This window comes from Equus asinus, chromosome 1 (genome assembly GCF_041296235.1).
Source record: "Equus asinus isolate D_3611 breed Donkey chromosome 1, EquAss-T2T_v2, whole genome shotgun sequence".
NCBI lineage: Eukaryota > Metazoa > Chordata > Mammalia > Perissodactyla > Equidae > Equus > Equus asinus.
The window spans coordinates 147,856,477-147,878,218 of record NC_091790.1 but is presented as its reverse complement, the minus strand read 5'-3'; the positions used below and the strand labels follow the sequence as shown (position 1 = coordinate 147,878,218).

Here is a 21,742-nt window from a genome sequence, read left to right as displayed (position 1 = left end):
CTCTACCTGAACACATAAGTCAACATTTCCTCCAAGCGGTGAGGGAGTGCACCCACATGTGCATTAAAGTATCCGAGACGAGAAACAACAATTGTAATATTTCACATTGGAATATACTGTACAGATGGTGGCATTTTGTTTGTGGTTGTAGAGAAGAAAGGAAGGCAGTTTCCAGATTCCCCCCTCAACACCTACCATTTGGCATAGGATATGGGAGTTTTGCTTCAGTTGAAACAGCTGGGAAACAGATGGAAGCTGATGTTTAATTTGCCAAAAGCCTTGTCCAAGGCTCCCACCCATTTTCTACTAAAGAAAAGCTGGTAAGGTGATAGTAATAGAGGTCTCAGGGCCAGCAAATGATGGCCTTTGGAAAGTGTATTAAAAAGAAATTAAAAATTCAAGATTATAGAAAATACAAGTCCAGAAATACAATTCCAAGGAGTATATTTTAAATAGGGAGAAAAAAGTGGTGCATCATGAGTGAAAACCACAACAGAATTACAGAGACAAGGATATAAGTGTCTCCAGAATTAACTGACATTGGTGCTACCTCAACTGCATTGACGTTCTCTCTCCTAGGTGATGAAGTCAAGAGAACACACGTACTCTTTGTCATGTTAATTACAATATAACTATTCCATTGGTAATTATTGTAAATGTAAGTGTGCACAGTTCACATCATTTTAGTCACTGGATTTCACTTTGTGAGCTATTTTCCTTTGGAATTCAGACATTCAATAAGTTGCTTTTGGATTTAAATGTTGAATTATAGCCAGACTTTTGTTTAAATTCAGTCACTGGATATGTAAACCTCCTGTTGTATATTTCTAGTTACAATGGGCATGTATATCAACCACTGCATATGATCATTCTTTGAAGCATTGGCCCAAATTTTATGTGTTTGTTTGTGTGTGTGTTTGTGGTACTTTTGAAATACCTTTGAATACCACAAAAGTTAAAGGAAATCAGTTTCAAAAATAAAAACAACTTAATAGGCTTTCCTCAATGTGATTTTGTTCATTCATGCTTATATAAGTGAATGTGTTAACCATGAATCATTCAAATTGAATTGCTCATGAGAAAAAATGCTCTGGCTTTGCTCTCAGTTTCCAGAGTTGCTTTACTGAAGGGAAAAGAGCATTGTCCTCACATAAAGAATAATCAGCCACAGATTTTAGACTGAGCATGGCTCCAAATTGGCCAAAATACTTTTGATTCACGTGAGAACATAGATCCTTGTGAGAGGGACTTATCTGAATATTCTGGGCTGTGTCTGAGTTTGCAGTCTGCCAAAACAGCCAATGGAAAAGTTAAACTAAAAAAAAAAATCAATCATCGGCAAGTTTTGCTCACACAATACTAGAATACCTAGATGCTCCAAAGACATGGAGGTTGGCAAATCTGTAACTAAAAAAAGTGGATGATGGACTGCAGGTTCCACTTAGAGCCAGGGAAGTCAGCATTGTGTTAACACCGCCTACCTGAGAGCTCACACATCATCTATTACCTAACTCATCTGGTCCCAGTGGCTTACTATCAAGTACAGAAAGCCTGTTTGTGACATATAGCAAACCACCTTTTGCACTGGATAAAGCCCTGTCTACCCTGCCAGCATGGGGAGCCGGTCAACACAGGGGCAAGTGACAAGCCCAGAAATGTGGTCAGTGAATTCTGAAGAATTTCTAACATTGCCAGGGCACCAGTCAGTGAAACATACTCTGTGATTCCTCAGAGGAAAAGTAATGGCCAGTGTGCCAAAATTTTGATGCAAACCTATTGCTGCTGCTGCTACTAGACCTAGAAAACTTTACATCTGGCCAGCTTAGATTCTGGTAAGGGTCAAAACAAAATTGTTTACGTTAGAGCACCTTGTCTAGTAGATTTCCATTATGCAGGGCCCTCTTGACTTCAGTTAAGACTTCCCTCAGCCAGACAAAAAGGGAAAGAACACCAAAAAACACAAAAATCATTTTTTTTGTACACAGTATATTTAAACATCATTGGATAAAGAAACAAATGTTCCCTAAAAATCCTTAAAGAGCCGTACCATATTACATTTGTCAGTTAAAAAATTAAAATGTCACTCTTTGTAACCTTTGATTAACCATTATTTTTCCTATATCACTTCTCTCATTTGGGCTCACAGAAGAGTTCCTTATCCTCCCATGGGATAAAGACATCACTATTTGTGTGTACATGTAGAAAAATAACTAGGAAACAAATAATTTTCAAGAGAGCACAAACACGTCACTTTATCTTGATTATGTTGATATTTCACTGAGGATAAATTTGTCAAGAATTACTTGAGCTGGTAAGATAACCTGTTACTTGATTTATGTGGGATTTTTTTTTACATTGTAGACACACATTCTCTTCTTCAGTATATTAAGAATATCTTCTAACCTACATCTCACGGATATTATGAGGATAAATGAAATACTATATGTTAATTATGGCTTGAACCCTTAGGAAGAAAGATGGAATGATAAGCTTTAAATTATTATTTCTACATGGCATTATGAGATTTGGTGTTTGGATAGCTAAGGTTAGGTTTTGTGCATCTTATGTTTCATATAATGAAAAAAACATTTGAAAATTCTGTTCCTATTTTGAGTTATATGAACACGATTTCATTTATAGATTCCACATTGGACTAAATATTACACGAAATAAAAGAAGATCATTGCTATTGACCTCAAGCAGACTGAACTTAAATAGAAATTAAAAGGCCGATAAATCCACACACACTCTTACGTACGCTTACTCTGAGTTTGAACTGAATTTTATGGTCCAGTTGCTAAACTTTTGAGTTGCTCCAATATTCATATACTGAGTCACCACTATGTTTTAGGATCACTCTGTTTAATTATACTTAGACCTCAAGTATATATGTTAAACAATTTATTAGACCAAATTTTGTATTTAAAATTGTTTTCTAGAGAGGCTTTGGTTTCTTCTTATTATAGCATATTAACAGCAGTTTAATTTTTTGTTCATATTTTGAAAGAAGAAAACTAGAAACTTCCCTAATTAGCTGTAAGTCACTGGGGAGCAGATTGAAAAAGTAAGAAACGTATCTCACTCTGTTGGGGTGAGATCAGTCTTACTGTCTTTTGTCTCTATTTTCCTATGTCTAACACAGTACCTGAAAAAGTACTCTAAAAATGCTTCTCTTATGAATGATATGATTGAACACTGTTTGAATGAATGAACTAAATCTAATTCTCTCTTACCTTTTTTTTCAGACTCCCAGGAAGGAAATTACAAGTCAGAAGTAAATAGCAAACCCAGGAAGGAAAGGACAGCTTTTACCAAAGAGCAAATCAGAGAACTTGAAGCAGAATTTGCCCATCATAATTATCTGACCAGACTGAGGCGATATGAGATAGCAGTGAACTTGGATCTCACTGAAAGACAGGTAAAGTTGGACATTGTCAGGGTATAATATTTTTATTTGCTTTGGGTCAACAATCTTTTCTCGCCATATTTGAAATATCTAGATCTGTGCTTGTTAAATACCATTTGGAAGACAGGTGTTCTATTCCATGATGAAGTTTTTGCTTAGCAAAATGACAAAATTAAAGATAAGATAGCGATATTTAAAAGAAAATTATATTTATTCAGTTTCAGGAATCAGCCTTTATTCTGTGATTGTGGCCTTCCTATATTGTCTTTGGTTTTAAAATATTATTTCTTTTAGATAATAGTGACATATGGTGAGGAATTTTATTTGCTTATATTTTAAAATGTCCTTATTTGGCATAATAAAAAGTTGGTAATCCCAGGTTAGTTTCCTCTATTGCTTAGGATAGGGTTTGTTATGTTGCAGTAACACATTAACCCCCAAACCTCAATGACATAGCAAAAAAAGTTTATTATTTGCTCACTCTCCATATTAACTTTACAAATCCAACATTCCAAATAATCACTCATAGACCCAGTATGGCTTTCTGCCATCTTGACATGTGGTGTCCTTGGTAACCACAGGAGGTAAGAAAGAGTTGGAGGTTCATGCATTGACCTTTAAATGTTTTCACCTGGAAATGACCCGTGTGGCTTCCATTTACACTCTAATGTCCGGAAATAGTCAATGGTGCCACTTAAGGTCAAAGGGGCTGGTAAATGATGGGAGCAAGAGCACATAGATCATTGGTAAATATTTCTACTCCATTACCCCAAATATTTTTGAAATTGTATTGGTCTCAGAAATTCAAAATTCTAGTACCTACTCATTTAGAGAACACTTTGAAATCATTAGTGATCTGTGGACCCCAGCTAATAAGATCTAAATAATATTTTTAAATTAATTACTTTTTAGGTCCTTTGATTTTATCTGAATGGCAGGTAATTTGCTCCAATAGAGTTCCCAGTGCACTCTTTGTATGGATTCTGATTTGCCCTGGAAGAATCTAGCCTACTGATGGTTAATAGTTGCTAATCTTTAGGAAAACATTCCTGAAAGGCAAATGCAAACATCTTTATGGACAGTGTAGTTATGATTGGCACTCTTAGGGCTAGAGTCTCATTTCCTCTTTCACTGTATGCATCTCCTCCAGGGATCCCACTGGAACCAAAGAACTAGCAACGGGGTGTGGACAAATGAATACTATCTTAGGAGAGCAAGTTATTTACTCAATTCCTTAAATCATCTGATTTCCTTCTGTTAATTTCTACATTTCAGCTTTTGGTAGGATATTTCTGGGTAGTGGAAATATATGTAGGAACACTTTTATGTGGCATTATTATTGGCAGTTTATATTTTATTAAATATTATGACTAGTACCTAAGTTATGGAGCACATTTTCCTTCCCTTGAACTTCACGCACAAAGTTTCCTCCATAAGTGTACAACATTTGGCATGCTGGAAAGCAGGATCCAATACCTATGTCATCAGACATCTGTTTTATTTTTATTTTTTTTAACTGGGAGCAGGGAAAAAAAAAGACGGGAGGAGAGGAATTACACATTACTGTCCTTATGTAGATATAGTGAATTCTAGGAAATGCAACCGTGTTTTATATGACACATCAAGGAGATAAGAAACTAGAGTTTGCTTCCAATCTCCAGAAATAATGGGATGCAGTACTGTGCTCTTAGTCAATAGAAACGTCAAGATTCTGTGCTTGCTATTCTGGGGATGGCCTGTGATTATCTGTCATTATCTGATCATAGAGCAGAAGTTTTACTTTTGGCTACAAATAATTTCTTTTTAGAAGCAATTCTGTAAGTTTGGTTTGGGAATTTTGAAGGTATTTTGGATATTTCGTTTTTCCTGACTTGCCATTCTTTGGAAAGAATTCTATGAAAGTATTGTATATATATATATACACACACAATTTTAATCTTTGTTTTTAAAAAATATCCCTTTTCAATTTTGTATCAGTTAGCTTTTGCTGTATAACAAACCACTCAAAAATCTTAATGACATCAAACAATAAGCAACTTTGAATTTGCTCACAATTTTGTGGGTCAGAGATTTTGATAGGGCTCAACTGGACAGCTCTACTGCTGGCCTTTCCTGGATCTCTCATAGAGCTGTTGTCAGCTGGTGGGTGACTAAGAACTGTTTGCTCTTGGCAGCCTCAGCTGGGACAACTTGTCTCTGTTATGTGTGGTTTCCTCCTCTAAAAGGCTTGCTGGGATTCTTCAACTGGTGGTAGAAGCATTCCCAGAAGTATTTAGAGGAAAAACTCAAACATAGAAGGGCTTTCAAAGCCTCTGCTTACATCATATTTATTAATGTCCCATTGTTTAAAGCAAGTCATATGATCAAGATCAGTGTCAATGTAGGAGGGACCCACCTAAGGGAGTGGATACATGGAAGGAAGGCAAATTTTGTTGGAGGCCATTACTGAAACAAGCTAACTATAGACTTATAGGGGAAAAAAATAATGAAAAAAACTTGAGAGATAATTAGGTTTACAAAGAATTAAAAGTTTGGTATTGTGCAGAAGACTTTTTTTTTATCCTATAAATCTCTATTTGCAATTTTGCTAGTTTATATGAAAAAGAGATGCATGCATATGGAATCTAAATCCTCAATCAAAACTAAGTCTTTAGAGGGCCACTGAGTGTTAGTTGGAAAAAAATGAATTGATATGAGAAATATCTGGACAAAAATTTTAGATTTGCCATTTGGAATTGTGTATTCTTAGACAAGTAACAATCTCACGAAGGCACAAAATGGAAAGTAAAACTAACTTCTCCTTCTTCTACTCAGGTTTATATATCATAATAGATGTGAAAGAATTTTTAGCATAAACTATAAAACATAACTATTACCCAGGGGGAAAAATCTTTGCTATGCAGGGCATGGTGAATTAATTCTTTTGTAACACAAATATTTGTTAGGCTAGATGCTAGAAATAAAATATTGTTAAGATAAGCTAGACAAGTCTCTGCTAGAACTCATGAAAGAGGCAAAAGTTGAATAAGTATTAACGATTGTGATGAGTGTTGAATGTCACAAGAGAGGAATGACAGGATTATATGGGACAATGTTCCTGGTTATGCCAAATGTTCATCTTATTCTTAGACTTCTTTGCACATCCAGTATCTTAAATTAAGAATCTGAAGGCTTTATTCACGTTTTCTGGGTTGAATTTTGCAATGCTAAATTTACCAGAAAGATGTTGTATGCTGTCAGTCATCAATTGGCTACTGTTAAAGATCTGAAAACATGTTCCCCCAAGATGCCAGGGCTCTTGTCCCAGTGAGATAGTTTCAGTTTATTTACTCAAGGTTGGGCTTTTAAAGTTGTAAACATAGAGTTATAAACTGAACCCTTTTCATTCATCTTCTTTTAATTGGGAATATAGCTATTCATTACTTTGATTTTGCATTGATGCCATACATATTTATCTATGTAATCTATATCTTGACCATATAAATTATTAAATAACATTCTTTTATAGTATTGCCGCATGTAAAATGTTATAATTACAGATATGCACTTTTTTCATTTCTATTCTGGAAGACTTACCTTTTCTGAACTTTAAAATAATGTGAGATTTAGTAAAGTAACCTAATTGTATTCACCAAAGAATATTATATCTGACTTCATATTGTACAATGTTTTCCTTAACTTTAATAGAATTTTGAATCTCCTAGAATATTTTTTCTTGACTTTTTAATAGCCTTTCAAGACTCAAATACAGAGACAGAACTCACATGTATATAATGTAAAAGGAAAAAGCAAGAAATATTAAGTAATTTTAACCTATAGTAGAATTGTTTTATAGAAATAACTGACTCCTAAATGAAAACTTACTTTATAATCAGAAGTAGTCTTTAGATATACTTTTATCGAGAAATTTTATATTATTGTCTATAAAATATGCATATGTATAACTGATGTGTTATTTGTAGATACTTCTACCTTGCTTATATCACCAATCAATACATCTGCCACACATTTTATCATGGGCCACATACATGTGGTTATAAAGATTTGCAGTAATGATTAGGTTTCCTTTTAAAAAAAAGTAAGATATTTTCAATTCTTAAATATCACTCAGGACTCAAATTTTCAGTTCCCTACCTGAAGAATAATTCTGAAGTCTCACAAAGAAGTCAGACTTTGCAGAACAGTTACCACTTCAGTAATCTTCCAGCCTCTAATTTACAGCTTCCAGTTTACAACATGTTCTCCCATACCCTTCTCAATCAACAGCTAATAATCTGCAGTCGGCAGGGCTACTTGGACTATTTTGAAGAGCCAGTCAGTCTAAAGACCCTCCTATCCCAAAGCATTTTTAAGTTTGACAAGCTTATTCTGGTTTTTTCTTCCATCCAGATACTCTTGGAGAAGGCTCTTGCCAAATTTTTAATATCTCACAGTGGGAAGAAGAGAGAAGGCAGCTGCATGAAACTATAAAAGGAGTGACAAAATGGACATTTTTATAGAGTTAAGGCTGCCAGATATAAAAAGAATGGTAGATCCTTCCATTTCACAAAATCATTTCACAGAGATAATCAGAAATGCAATGTTGCAGATTTGTAAGCTGAGACTGCCGGAATAAACAGACCGAATTCATGATACCTCTGCCAAGATAAATGGAAAATCCCACCTAGTTGGATCATATTGCTTTAGTGGAAATGAGAGGGATTATGTTTTGTTTGTTACTCATAAATCATTAAATGGCTCAATGCCAACTATTTTCAAAATAGGCATCCATTTTTTGGATGACTAAGAGGGAGAATTTTTCATGTGCCAAATAAACAGTGGTTTTGTCTTTTGCTCAACATTTTACACGGCCCCTCCACTTTGAAGATTTATTTCTACAAATTTAAATGAATACTTTTAGTTATTTAGCCAGTAAATTATGTCTCCATGACCAGACACTGTGTATTCAAGGTAATCCAAGACTACCTACGTAGCCAGTGATTTTGAATATTTCCTCATTTCTTTAGAGTAGTATTTAGCAGTCACCTAGAGTAACAGTAAGATGGTTTTTTTTTTTGCTTAAATCATGATGTGCCTGCTATTTTGAAGGATTAAACATGATTTGACTCCAGCTGGAAAAATGGGTGTAGCAGAAGGTGGAAGAGTTGATGGCGGAATATAGGGCGGAATCTTAGTTTGAAACAAAAGGAGGTATTTTCTGGGTAATGCTGTTTTTTAAAAAGAAATGCATATCAACAATGTGTGGTGAGATCTAAAAGCCAGATTCAGAACTGCCTTAAGTTCCACAAAACAAGTTATGATATGAGAAAAATAGTTTAAGATCAATAATAAGGCAAGATCTATAAAGAGCAGGTCAATGATTCAACCGTTTCCTAAATCAATTTTCAGAAATATTACCTGTATAAAGTAGAAGACTGGGAAATAAGCAGTTGATCTCTAGTTATTTACAAATGTAAATATCCAAGTATGAAATGATATAGAAAAAACAACTTCAGGAAAAAAAGGCTCTACCCTTATTGAAATGGCCTAGAGAATATATAAAGAATTTATTTTTTAAAAATGCTGTCAGATAGATGAATAGATAGACAAATAGAAAGAGATAGAGATATACAAATATTTCTCTACCTAGTATACATATTACTACATATATATGTCTGTGTATATGTATGTATATATGTAAAAATATGCACATGTAAAATGAGCCTTTATTTTAGAAACTTTATTGAAATTTGCTCTACAGATTCTTGCTCTAAGCATTCATCAAACTGCTATAATGAACAGGTAAAGATAATTCTTCCCATTAATCTCAGAATTTGCCACGTTTTATTTCCTAATTTTCTCGGTAATGAAATAAATATATTACTTTATATTTAGTCAACCATAACATTCTGAAATATACCATGCATCGAATCACAGGATCATTGTTTAAAGTGTAATGTTAAAGAAAGAATTTTCTGCTATGAAAGATTACTCCTTTTACACATTATCCTGGCATACATGTGATTTTTTTGAGTGTAATTAAAAATGTTTCTAAAACTAAGGAGCTTCTGGAAATTTTGAGGAGCCAGTACAGGTTTCATGTTTGCATCTTCCATTTTAAAGAGATGTTCTATTATCTACATACGTATATGGAGCAGTATATATGTATGTTCCATGACAGCTTTAAAATAATAAACACAGGCCTAAGAGAACAATTTCTAGAGGATTTGGCTATAAAAGGCTTTCCACCAGTTGTTCTGCTTATTTCCATGACTTCTCATGAAAACTTTAGAGATGCATTCAGCTTAGAATAGATTTTTAACTTAAAATGTCCTCATCGCTTCTAATTTCTAAAATCACTTCTAGTTTCTTAAAAAAATTTTGAACTTTTCCCAGTTATTGAAATTATTGACTACTTTTTTGTGGTCAGTGTATATTTATATGACAATAGTAATTAGCATTGTAAATTCTTACAATAATCTTGGATCTAAGGAGATAGTCCCTAAATCTAATAAATGAAATGACCAGTGTAGTCAAGGCTCACTTATACTGTGATATTAAACTGAAAGTTGTCTAGAAATAATCAGAATATTAATTTAATTAAGTTGGATCATAGAAAGTTGCCAATATTCTACTGTACATATAAAAATAGTGAGCTCCTATGTTTCAACCAAATATTTATATTTGATAGGTTTCACTTAATTAGACACTGCTAGAAGAGGCTGTCAAAATGGTGTATACTGATCATGATATGTTGCTAATTATTGTTAAACATCATCCCAGAGATTAGGCAAGATGTTGAAAACAAAGGCCACCATTCCATTTGATTTAATAGTTTAAACAAGATAAGTAGCAATAGTGGTTCTGAATACACAAATTTCATGTATTCAGGAATTGCTAATCAGGAATTTTATAAAACAATAAAGTAGAAAAATGACTAATTCAGTTTTGATATTTCCACTCAGATTTGCTGAAGTCATTTATTCATGATACACTTAGGTAAACATTATTTCACTTAAAATAACTGAAAGGTGTATATCTATTTTTAATGTTAAGTGTGGTCAATTTTCACTGTAAATTAATATTAATGAAATAGTCCATTTGAGTTGAATTCATCAGGTATGATAGAAAGAGGTATCATTGTTAGCATTTGCTATGACTGTGACATTTCTAAAAGGCCAAGTTAAAAAGAATTAATCCTCTGAGAATTTAGCTCATCCTGTGAATGGTTACTTTGGGCACATTTTTGGAAAGCAGAATGTGATACATACAATTGACTTATAATAGTATCCATAACATTGCAACTTATTATGGAGAATTCCATTCATTGCCTCAAAAAAGAGTTATTTCTTGTTCAACATGTTTTTGCCCATGGCCGCCAATAGCTGATGTTTCTTCAGTTTGTTCAAAAACGTGAAATAATAAATGTTTTATGACTACATTAGTGAGCCTGATTCTCAAGCATTCTAAATAGAAAAAATGAAGATTCAAAACTGAAAATTACCGAGGCAGAGAAATGTGCTAAAATAGAAGATAAAGGTGAGAGGCAGTCCTCTAAACAGGAATTCAGTCTTTAGTCATGAAATAGGTCCTAACTCCCTTTATCCTCCAACCCACGCACACACAGACACCCATCTCCCAACCCTATGTTGCATAGCTATAGAAACAGTAGAGTCAACTGGTAGCTCCCATGAGCTTCTTGGAAATAGGTGAGGGATTCCTTCTCTTAATCAGATATAAATCTATTTATTTAGGCAAGAAGAGTAAAGAAGCTTTCTTTTCGCCATTTTTTATCCTTACCTTATAGAGCATTCTTGGTTCTAATTCTTTGATTTAACTGTTGACTTTGCCACTGAATTACTTGGGTAAGTTTTTTAGGGCCTGTTTACACTGAGTTTACTAGATCAGTTGCCATGACTAAATTTAATCAAAGGAGGTGTGATTAAATATGAAAATTGTATTTATAAGATTACTCTTTGCATGTTTTCATATTAAAGATGTGAATAAATATTTGTTAGACAGTGTCTACAGTATTTCAAGTGCCAAGATGTAAATAGAAACAGCTGGAATATTAAATCTAAAAATTCCAGATATTTAGAGACATCTTGATTTGTCACTGAAATATTCAGTTTTCATCCAGATGTTTGGTGTTAGATTGTTTTCTTTAAAAGATGGACATTTATGTATTATGCAAATATGAGTTATGACATTATGTAGATTCAACTTTCTGTCAACCTGTTTACCTCCGGCCATCTTAGGAAATTGTGTGACAGTACAGATACATATTTCATGTGAACCTTAATGGACAAATATTATGGACTTGTACATAGAAGGCTGTAACACGAGTGACTAAAGAAATTAAAGAGATAAAATGAATGTTTAGCAATTGGCAACAATGATTCTAATTTACAATATTTTTATTAAAGACAAAAATGTGATTTCTAGATTCTGAATTACAAACTTATTCAAACAAATCACAGCAAAATTCTCTTGACTGCTTTCTTCAGTAAGAAGAGTGAATAAATGTGGATAAAAGCTTTTCCTATTTATTTAAAGAGTAGTTTGATCATCTAGGTGAAGCAAATGCTGAATACTTTGTCAACTAAGGGATTAAAACTGAGATTTCATTATAAGCAGATGTTCTAAAAGGAAGATCTGTAACTGAGCACTTTAAATATTCACTACTAATCCAGCAGGCTACTACATACTTTTGTTATTTTCTATTATGAAGATTTTGTTGAAAAATATTATCTGCATGTGTAGATATTAGAAGCCTATAAGGTTTGGTTCATATTGCCTTAATTTCATGAATAATACCATTTTTTCATTACTCAAACTCTCGGGATAAAGGATTTATTTTTATCTAAGTTGTTAATTGTAATATGTAACAACACATACTTTATGTAGAATCCTGCCTTAGATCCAAGGTTGAGAAAAGGAAATATATATTTAAAAACCCCTCATCTATCCAGCACTTCCCAGACAAACTGCAGAAAATAAAATTGAATTTAAGCCCAAACAAAGTAAAGTTCACAAAATGTATATATCATGCTCCAGGATGGGCAGATTTGCTTTCATTGTATGCAAAATATTTGATGATCCAATTTCCTAGAATCTAGGGTACTATCCTAGGTTACTAGGACAAAAGATTTAGAAGGCACACAGGATGCCAAGAATAGCAAGAGCATGAGATTTCCAGAGGAAAAAAATTATTTGTTATAATAATTGTATGGCAACATAGTATTGTAAAACATTAAGCATAGGGGTAGAGTTCTCTGCCATCTCACGGACCTTTGACGGGAATCTCTTAATTGGGGATTAGCAATGAACCAACTAGAATAGAAAACAGTTTAAGGATATTCTGTAAAATATGAAGCTAATCCTTATGCATCTTGGTATATGCCAAAGGTTTCATATACAGCCAGTAAACTGTTATTTATATATCTCTCTTTTCTTGATTGTGAATGCCTTGAAGGCAGAGGCTATGTCTTACTTATTTGTACATTCTTCACACTAACCTCTCCCATCTTTGATCTAACACAGTACCTGTCACTAGACCTTCAGTAATATTAAGTATATTAATGAATAAATAAATAGAGATTCTAAGGAAATTTCACAAGGAAAGGTGAGATTAAGTTTACTCTACTTAGTTTATAAATACAAATTATTATAGGAAACTCCCTTGTAAATTTTAAGCAAAATAATTGACATATTCATTTTAAAAAAAGTAGTGTCAGCCATTTGAATGACTGTGCTTTAGCTATCTTAAAAACAAAACAAAAGCTATTTTTTTCAATCCAACTAATGAAGCTAGATTATAAAGTTTCTTTTTTTTTCTAAAGATTGGCACCTGAGCTAACATCTGTTGCCAATCTTCTCTCTTTTCTTTTTTTCTTCTTCTCCTCAAAGCCCCTCAGTACATAGTTGTATACTGTAGTTGTAGGTCCCTCTGGCTCTGCTATGTGGGATGCCGCCTCAGCATGACCTGAGGAGCGGTGCAGTGTCAGCACACAGGATCCAAACTGGTGAAACCCTGGACCACCGAAGCAGAGGGCAAGAACTTAACCACTCTGCCATGAGGCCAGCCCCTAAAGTTTCTTTGTTTATAAAACTGTGGTGTTATTATTCTAATGGCAATATTGACTTATAATCTGGGATTACGTTTTTAGATTTATTTTTCATACTGTGATACCAATAGAAAAATATGTTTCTCCCAAAAATATTCCTCTCATTTCATTTCATCCCAATATATATATGAAAATAAATCTGGACTCACTGACTTTTGAAGTTCTTCCCTCTTCCTTCCATTTTTATAAGATAAACACATCATGTATTTATTACTGTTTTTTGTTCCATTACTAATTTAATGGCATTCCAGTGTTAAATACATAATCTAACCTTTAAAAACATAGTATATACAGGTATTAGAATTACTGTGAACTCATCAAATGCTATCATTATAAATATATATGCATATAGGTATATATCTTTATGTATGTATATACAGCTACTATTGAAAACTATGAAGTCTTTTATCAGTCTGTTTAAAAAAAATTGAAATGGCAAAATTTCACACGGTAACATAGAAAACAACATAAAATAGCCCATACTATTTCTAAAATCAATACCATATTTTTACATTTTTCTCATTTAGAATTGCACATATCAGATTTTACACTGGTATTATAGAACTGCCCTACCTCTTCTCCTAGAAAAGGAAATAAATGTAGATTTTAGGAAATCTATTCCTCCCATTTTCTGCCAAGGTTATTTTGACTTGATGTTTCAGCTCTTGGTGACAATGATGATGATGTGTTTCTTCCATCTGGAATTGTCCATGGAGAAAATGTCCCTATGGAGAATCTTGAAAGGCTCATTATTCCAATATTACAAATATGAAAATTGAGGCAAAGAGAAGTATAATTTTCTCAAATTCACACAGAAACTCAGAAGTGAAGCCAGGAGTAGAACCCAACTCATGTGGAAAAGATCTAATGCAACATGCAATGTCAAGCTTGCAGAGGTAATTAAACTGAGTAGCATAATTATCTAAATTATAGTATAGGAAAATAGCGTCATATTTACAAACCTAATTATATCGAGTAGGAGAATGACCTAAATGATAGTCATCATATGGATAGAGTTCACATACTTTATATGCTTTACTTTTTTATCCTGAATCCTTAAAAAGTAGGAGTTTGAAATATAACAGGGACAAAAAATAAGAAGTACAATCTGGAGCCAAACCAATCCCTGGGTTTAAATCCTGGCACCACATTTTCCCGTCTGTGTATCTTGGGCAAGTCACTTAAATTTGAGTCTCAACTTCCTCATCTATGAAATAGGAATAATGTTAAAAAGATCTAGAAAATTTTATGAGGATTAGAAATAATGCATAAATACCACCTACAGTATAGCTCCCTATTCCTAAGGAGGTATGTAATAAAAGGTAAATACTGATCATTTGGTTATTAAGTAATAATAATAAGTGAGCCTCATCAGCAGGTTTTTAATGTCTTTTTCCAAATTTTCTTAACTTTTTAAAGTTATTTTATTGGGGTCATACTGGCTTACAGCATTATGTAAATTGCACGTGCACATCACTATATTTCAGTTTCTTTATAGACTGCATCGTGTTCACCACCAACAGTCTAGTTTTGTTCATCACCATACACATGTGCCCCTTTACCCCGTTCACCTTCCCCACTGGTAACCACTAATCTGTTCTCCTTACCTATGTGTTCGTTTGTTTAGGATCCACATATGGGTGAAATCATACAGTATTTGTCTTTCTCTGTCTGACTTATTTCACTCAGCATAATAGCCTCAAGGTCCATCCATGTTGTCACAAATGGCACATACCTTTTCTTAGTTTTTCAATTGTGAAATGAAATAATATATGTATGGTCAATGTATGATACAAGATTTCAATTATGGCCTAAGTGACCAATGAATGAAAATCCAGAATTGAGAACTGTCCTAGTTTAAATATTTTTTCGGTGCAGACGTCTGAAGAAACTGTACTAATTTTGATGGAGTATTGTGATCTGAAGACCACTAAAATAATTACATCTTTGGAAATTTAATACATTTCTCTTGGCTTTCTCTTTAGCACTGTGCATTTACAGAAGTTGAGCTTTTTTCTAAAATTAGATGGAGAATATTCAAAATAGTCCTGGAGTAGAATACAATGGAACTATCTCTACCAGATATAAAGATTTATGAAATTTTAATAATTAAGACTGGGCTTTTTTACAAGGATAGAAAAATTGAGTGCATGAATATAGCTAGGTATATATGGAAACTTGACGTGTGATAGAGTTGAAATAGTGATCACTGGAAAAAGGGCGGACTATTTAATAAATTATCTGAGGACAACTTGTTGTCTATATGAAATCAAGTAAGTTTAGATCTTTTCTTTGCACTATATGCTAAAATCAAAACTTCATGGATTACACACTTCAACTTGAAATGCAAATCTTAAAACTTTTAGAAGACATAGAAGAATATCTTAATGGCCTCAGAAGAAAGAAGGTTCTTAATGAAGACATGAAAGTGATAGTCATAACAGAAACAATTGAAAAATTAAATATATTAGATTTTATAGTTTCTGATCATCAAAAGACACTCTAGGGAAAGAAAATAGACACACTATAAATTGAGAGAATATAGTAGCTGCCATATAACCACGAAGCATTAAATTAGCATTCAGAACATATTTTAAAAGTCTATAAAAAATAAAATTTAATTAAAAAGAATTTAATGTGAACCAAATTTGTAGAGGCATTTCACAAAAGAAGAAATAAAAATGGGCTGTAAACATTTTAAAGATGCTTTACTTCATCAGTAATCAGGAAATGCAAAATAAAAACATGGTGAGATAACATTTCCGGTCATTGTATTCGAAAAAAATTGACTGATAACTCCAAATGTTGATAAAGATGTGGATTGATAAGAACTCTTACTGGACTGTGAGGGGTTAAATTGATGCAGCTTTGGAAAATAATTTTTCTGTATTATCATGTTAAGTTGAACATTCATGTACCTATGTGACCCATTCATGTGACTTTTAGATATATACACAGAGAAGTTCTATCAGATGTTTATCAGAGCACAAATAAAAGAGTGTTTATAACAGCATCATTTATAAAAGAAAAAATAAGAAAGTGATTCAAGTGTCCATGGACAGGAGAATGGATAAACTGTGGTATATTCACACAACAGAACACTATACAATCATAAAAAATGAATGATTGTAGTCCCTCAAGTCAATATGGCAAGAAGCCTGTAAATAAGAACATTCCCTTTTAATAAGTCAAATTTTGACAAGCAAAATTAAACACTACTTTTTGGGATCACATGTTATGAAAAAAGTTGTTGTTTCTGTTTGTTTGTTTGTTTTACATAGAGGCTTGGGGATGATAAACATAAAATTCAGGCTTCTGGTAACTTTGAGGAGGGTAAACAGAGAATTGCAATGTAAAAGGAACACTTAGCTTAACAAGAACATACAATGATGAGAAATAGAAATGCAATGTGAAAGGAAAAGAAAGTTCCTCCTAAACAAGAAGATGAAATGATGCCAATATTGTTCTGGTTCTGATAATGGATGGTCATTTAGTGTGTGTTTATGTAAATTTTTTTTTATCATATATATGCTTTAAATGTATTTGGCAAATTCAGTTAAGATTTTAGAAGGAAAACATCTCTACAGAGCTGATGTGAATTATATAATGTATAATTTCAGTATTAGCATTTAACAACTGTTAGTGAAAATTTTTGATCTTGACCATATTTTTAGGAAATTATTGGAATTGTGTCTTTGCAAAGTAAAATAAAAGTACTAAAGGAAGAAAAAAAATAAAACGTTCCAAAGAAGACGGACTCACTCTGAGGTGTGATGGTTGAATAAAGCTTGGTGAATGCAGTGGTGGACTTCAGTGGCACAGAATCATCTTTCAGATACAGCTTCCTGAGCAGCTCCCTGAGTGTGCTTTAAATTGGTTCAAGAACTGACAGTTAGATTTCAAGTCAAAGAACTTGGGGGGAGAAAATGTTCGACCAAGACAATTACTAAAATGTTAGCTCTAATTTGTAGAAACGCTTTATGAAGCCAAACACCTTTGAGAAACCCGAAATGATAGAGTTCTTTCACGTCTATATTTTTGTATTGTATGTCGTACAATAAGAAATATAATACTTTGGATGCACCTTCTGAAAGTTTAAAAATTATTATCATGACTATGGGACCTGATTAAATTTAATGTTGATTATTTTCTTATTCACTCCTTCGTAGTGTCCTTGCATAAGCCTTTGATAAGCTATTTTTTCATTGACAAAAAAAGGGGGGAAAATGTCCATTTAATTTTCTTTCTTTTGTTTGTTTGTTTGTTTGTTCCTTTTCTTTGTTAAAGGTGAAAGTTTGGTTCCAGAACAGGCGAATGAAGTGGAAGAGAGTCAAAGGGGGGCAGCAAGGAGCAGCAGCTCGAGAAAAGGAACTGGTGAATGTGAAAAAAGGAACACTTCTCCCTTCCGAGCTTTCGGGAATCGGTGCAGCCACACTCCAGCCAACAGGGGACTCTCTAGCAAATGAAGACAGCCATGACAGTGACCACAGCTCAGAGCATGCGCACTTATGATATTCAGAGAGGATCAGCTCCATTCTCAGGAAAGAAATGTGGTGATGGCAAGCCTTACTCAAACGTCGTTTACACAGAGGGATGACTATGACAGTGATTTTTAATATTATTAATTTCAGGCCTCTCGAGTCTGTTTTTCATGATTTATAGAGGGTTTACACTAAGTGCCACTTATTAAAGATAATTCCACAGTGAAGATGGAGAAGGTGAACTTGCTTTGAATATTCCAGCTGTGTTGGTCATGTCTATGCCAGTGAGCAGGTATGTGTTTGCTTTTGCTTGCACTGAAAATTAGATTGCTATCAAGAGCAAAACTGTGAGACATTCTTATTCAAGATGCCTCCAAAATGAAGATGCAGAAGATGAACTTGTTTTGAACATTCCAGATGTACGAGGTCATGTGTATAACAGTGGGCAGGTATTTGCTTTTGCTTGCACTGACAATTAAATTGCTATCGAGAATAAACCATGAAACATTTTATCCTGAACAGCCACAGTGCCTGAAATCACTCATAAGTGGATAAAAAAATGTATTTTAACTCTGTATATATTATCCTTAAGTCATTTTCCTGTCTTCACTAAGTTTAGCAATGCATTCATATTAGCTGATGAAAATAGGCACTCACGATGACAACCAGAACCAGCTTCTTGTCTTTTTATACGTTTTGCCATCCCAGAAACAATCAGCACATGCTTATTTGTGTTCAAGTAGAGAAAAATACATTAGAGTCTGATAGGACATATTCTTGTACCACAGACAAAACAAATCTTATGTTGCATTTTCTATCAACTGCTGCTAATACATTATTATAAAACTTAACTAGCTCCTCAATTCTTCCTATCTTATAGCTTGAAAGAAATTTAGGATCATAGGCAAATCAGTTACCTTGCAGAAAGAGCTTTGTATGACAGACATTGTCTGATTTTTTTCTATAAAATGTTAGCTGTTATGAATATGATTTAATTAACAAGAGAAAGATTTCCCCCAATGGGCAATGGTGTTAAACAAGTTGCAAAGCCAAATTGTTTCCTCAAGTTGGTAGAAGATAAAATTCTAAATGTCTTCAAATTAAATTCAATGAAAACACATTATTTTTTATATATGATGTATTCATGCAGAACAACAATCTTTGTATTTTGTAAAAAAAAAAAAGTGTTTAATAAATGTTCCTTTGTAAATAATTTTGGTCTCCCTATTGTGATTTCCTAAATTTTACAGGATTTAATATAAACAGTTACGAAAGTCCCAAATTCATCTGCACTTGTATAAATCCAGATGATAATTAATGAATCATCTTCTTTTTTTTAATTTCTGAAAATTTTTATTATGAAAAAAATCAATCCTTGGGTAATCAAAGAGTAATGAGATAGGTATATATTAAGCCATTTTTCTGATTTGAAGAATATGCCAAATGGATTTCTTTGTGTGTTTTATGAAGTCAAAGATAAAAGTAGGAGAAAAAGTAATATTATTCACCACAATGAGATAAAACAGTCATACACTTTTAAACTTATGTGTAATAGATATGTATTAATTCAATAATTGTTTCTAAGTCAAAATATCCAGAGTTTTTGGTGTGAAAATAGAGAAGCTAATCAGAATTCTCAGTCTTGATGGATATTACCAACATAAGAAGTCAAGGACTATATTAATTTACTCTATTTTTTACCATGCATAATTGCACATGCATTGGACGTGTAAGTTGCACTTATAACTTCATAACACTGTTTTTCACTTGTTCCATATTTTAACCAGAAATGTTTGGAAATAACTAGCATCTGTTCCTAACCCTCTAATTAATTAGAAATACAAATAGAGAGAACTAATCAGTAAAAATTTCCAAAAACCTCATTAATTGTTTTCATTGGCTTTAGAATGGTGAGATTGACAAAAAATAGGTTCAACTGATTATAATTTATGTAGTCTAGCATGATATATAGACACTATTCAAGAAATAGAAGAAATAATTAGATTGCTTATATTACATTTTTCCCTTTGTGAATAAATTTTATCACAGCAGTTAACAATATTTCTATATTAACTTTGGGGAAGACCATTCAGACTGACATCTTCAGGCATAAAACAAACACTCTTTTATCAATCACTTGAATGAATATAAAATATATTTGTACTGATGACATCTACTTGGGTGGACTGACTCCCTTATTGTAGGATTTAAATTCAAAACATCTTGACAAATTGGAGAAGTGGGAAGATACAAATTGAATTGAGTTCAATAGGGACCAACTGGAGGATAATTCATTTTGGCAGGAAAATAATTTCCAGAAATAAGAGGAAAGACCACTTAGGAGTAGCCAAAGAGAGAGCTAAGGTTGTGGCCAAGTAGAAAGATATAAGAATTTCAATTTAGTATGATAAATGAAGTAGGAAAAAGTGATTCTGAATAGATATGACATTTAGGAAATGTGAGGTATTTGTATAGTGGACCATGCCTTTATTAGAGAATTATGAGCTATTCTAAAAATGATGTAATGAAATTGGACTCCAGAGAACATGAAGAATCACCAGACAGGACAGGCCACTGACTAACAAAAAGGGGGCATCATTTTATTCACAATGGATTGAAGTGATCCACCATATAAGATACTGGAACACATTAGCACAATGATGACACATTGATGAGTAAACAAGCAGGCTAGATTAATTTTAATTAGGAGAAATTGCTATCTTTTTAGAGTATTTTAGTATTCTCCTATCTTAAAAGTGGTGTATAGCTTTCCTAGATAATACCTCAATATCCTTCCAGAATTAAAATCCTGTAAGAAAACTTAAGATAGTCTTCCACACTATTGGGTTTAATTTTCTCCAGAAATGACAAAATCTAAAGAAAACTCTTACTTGTTTTTATTCTCCACTGGGATCCCGGCTTGCCATGGTATCTTTTCACAGAATGCCCTTTTCATGTAATTCTGTCTCAGACCTTGTAGCTCTGTGGAAATTTATAATAGCATAAAAGTACCTTTCTCTGAAAATAGTATGGAATCATGGTTAGAGTGATTTTTCCAGCAGGATTCAGAGGGATGAACACTACAAAGTTTTTCCAAAAGCTGATCCACATATTTTAAACATAATTAAGATGACCCCAATTACCTCTGACTTCCCATATTTACCTAGAGTTGTCAGTCTATATTTTCCCTTTCAGAGAACTAAGACCTAAGTTTGCCATTTCTGTTTTTTTTAAATGAACTAAATGCACTTAACATAATCCCAACCACAGTTTTAGTACACTCTTGAAAGACATTACATAAAATAAATGTGGGAATACCTTGTGAAATTAAATAAAGTTTTCCTTAAGGTAATAGGATGAGATTAGAAGGCAGAAATACAAAGTAAACTATAAAAATAAATATTTTATGTTTTTAATGCAAGAACATTTAAAAAATATTACTGGCATATTTATAATGGCAAATGCTTATTTTCTTCCTAGAGAAGTTTAGAGGAAGCTATAGAGATGAAATAAAATCAGTAACAAGACAATAGATTATCCTAAATTAGTGACTAGAAAGGTTTACTGTAAAATGTTTTCATCTTAATTTTTAAATATATTTAGGCTGGTGATTTTTAAGAATGTCACTTATGCTATGACCTATTTTCTAATACAAATATTAAAATAATTCAGCTAATATTTGAGGTAAATGGTATCTAGATTACAATGCAATGTTTAAACTATCAAATACAATATTATATATTTAATTG

General features: G+C 33.0%; 1 protein-coding gene across 1 annotated transcript in view; it reads left to right on the top strand.

The window, feature by feature from the left end:
• The window catches only part of MEOX2 (mesenchyme homeobox 2), a 63,214-nt gene extending 44,008 nt beyond the window's left edge, over window positions 1-19,206 (top strand). The window contains exons 2-3 of the mRNA XM_014851830.3: window positions 3,246-3,418; window positions 17,800-19,206. Of these exons, the coding sequence (XP_014707316.1) occupies window positions 3,246-3,418; window positions 17,800-18,024 (398 nt within the window). The 3' untranslated portion in view covers window positions 18,025-19,206. The remainder of the gene's footprint in view (window positions 1-3,245; window positions 3,419-17,799) is intronic.
• The last annotated feature ends 2,536 nt before the right edge of the window (window positions 19,207-21,742 follow it).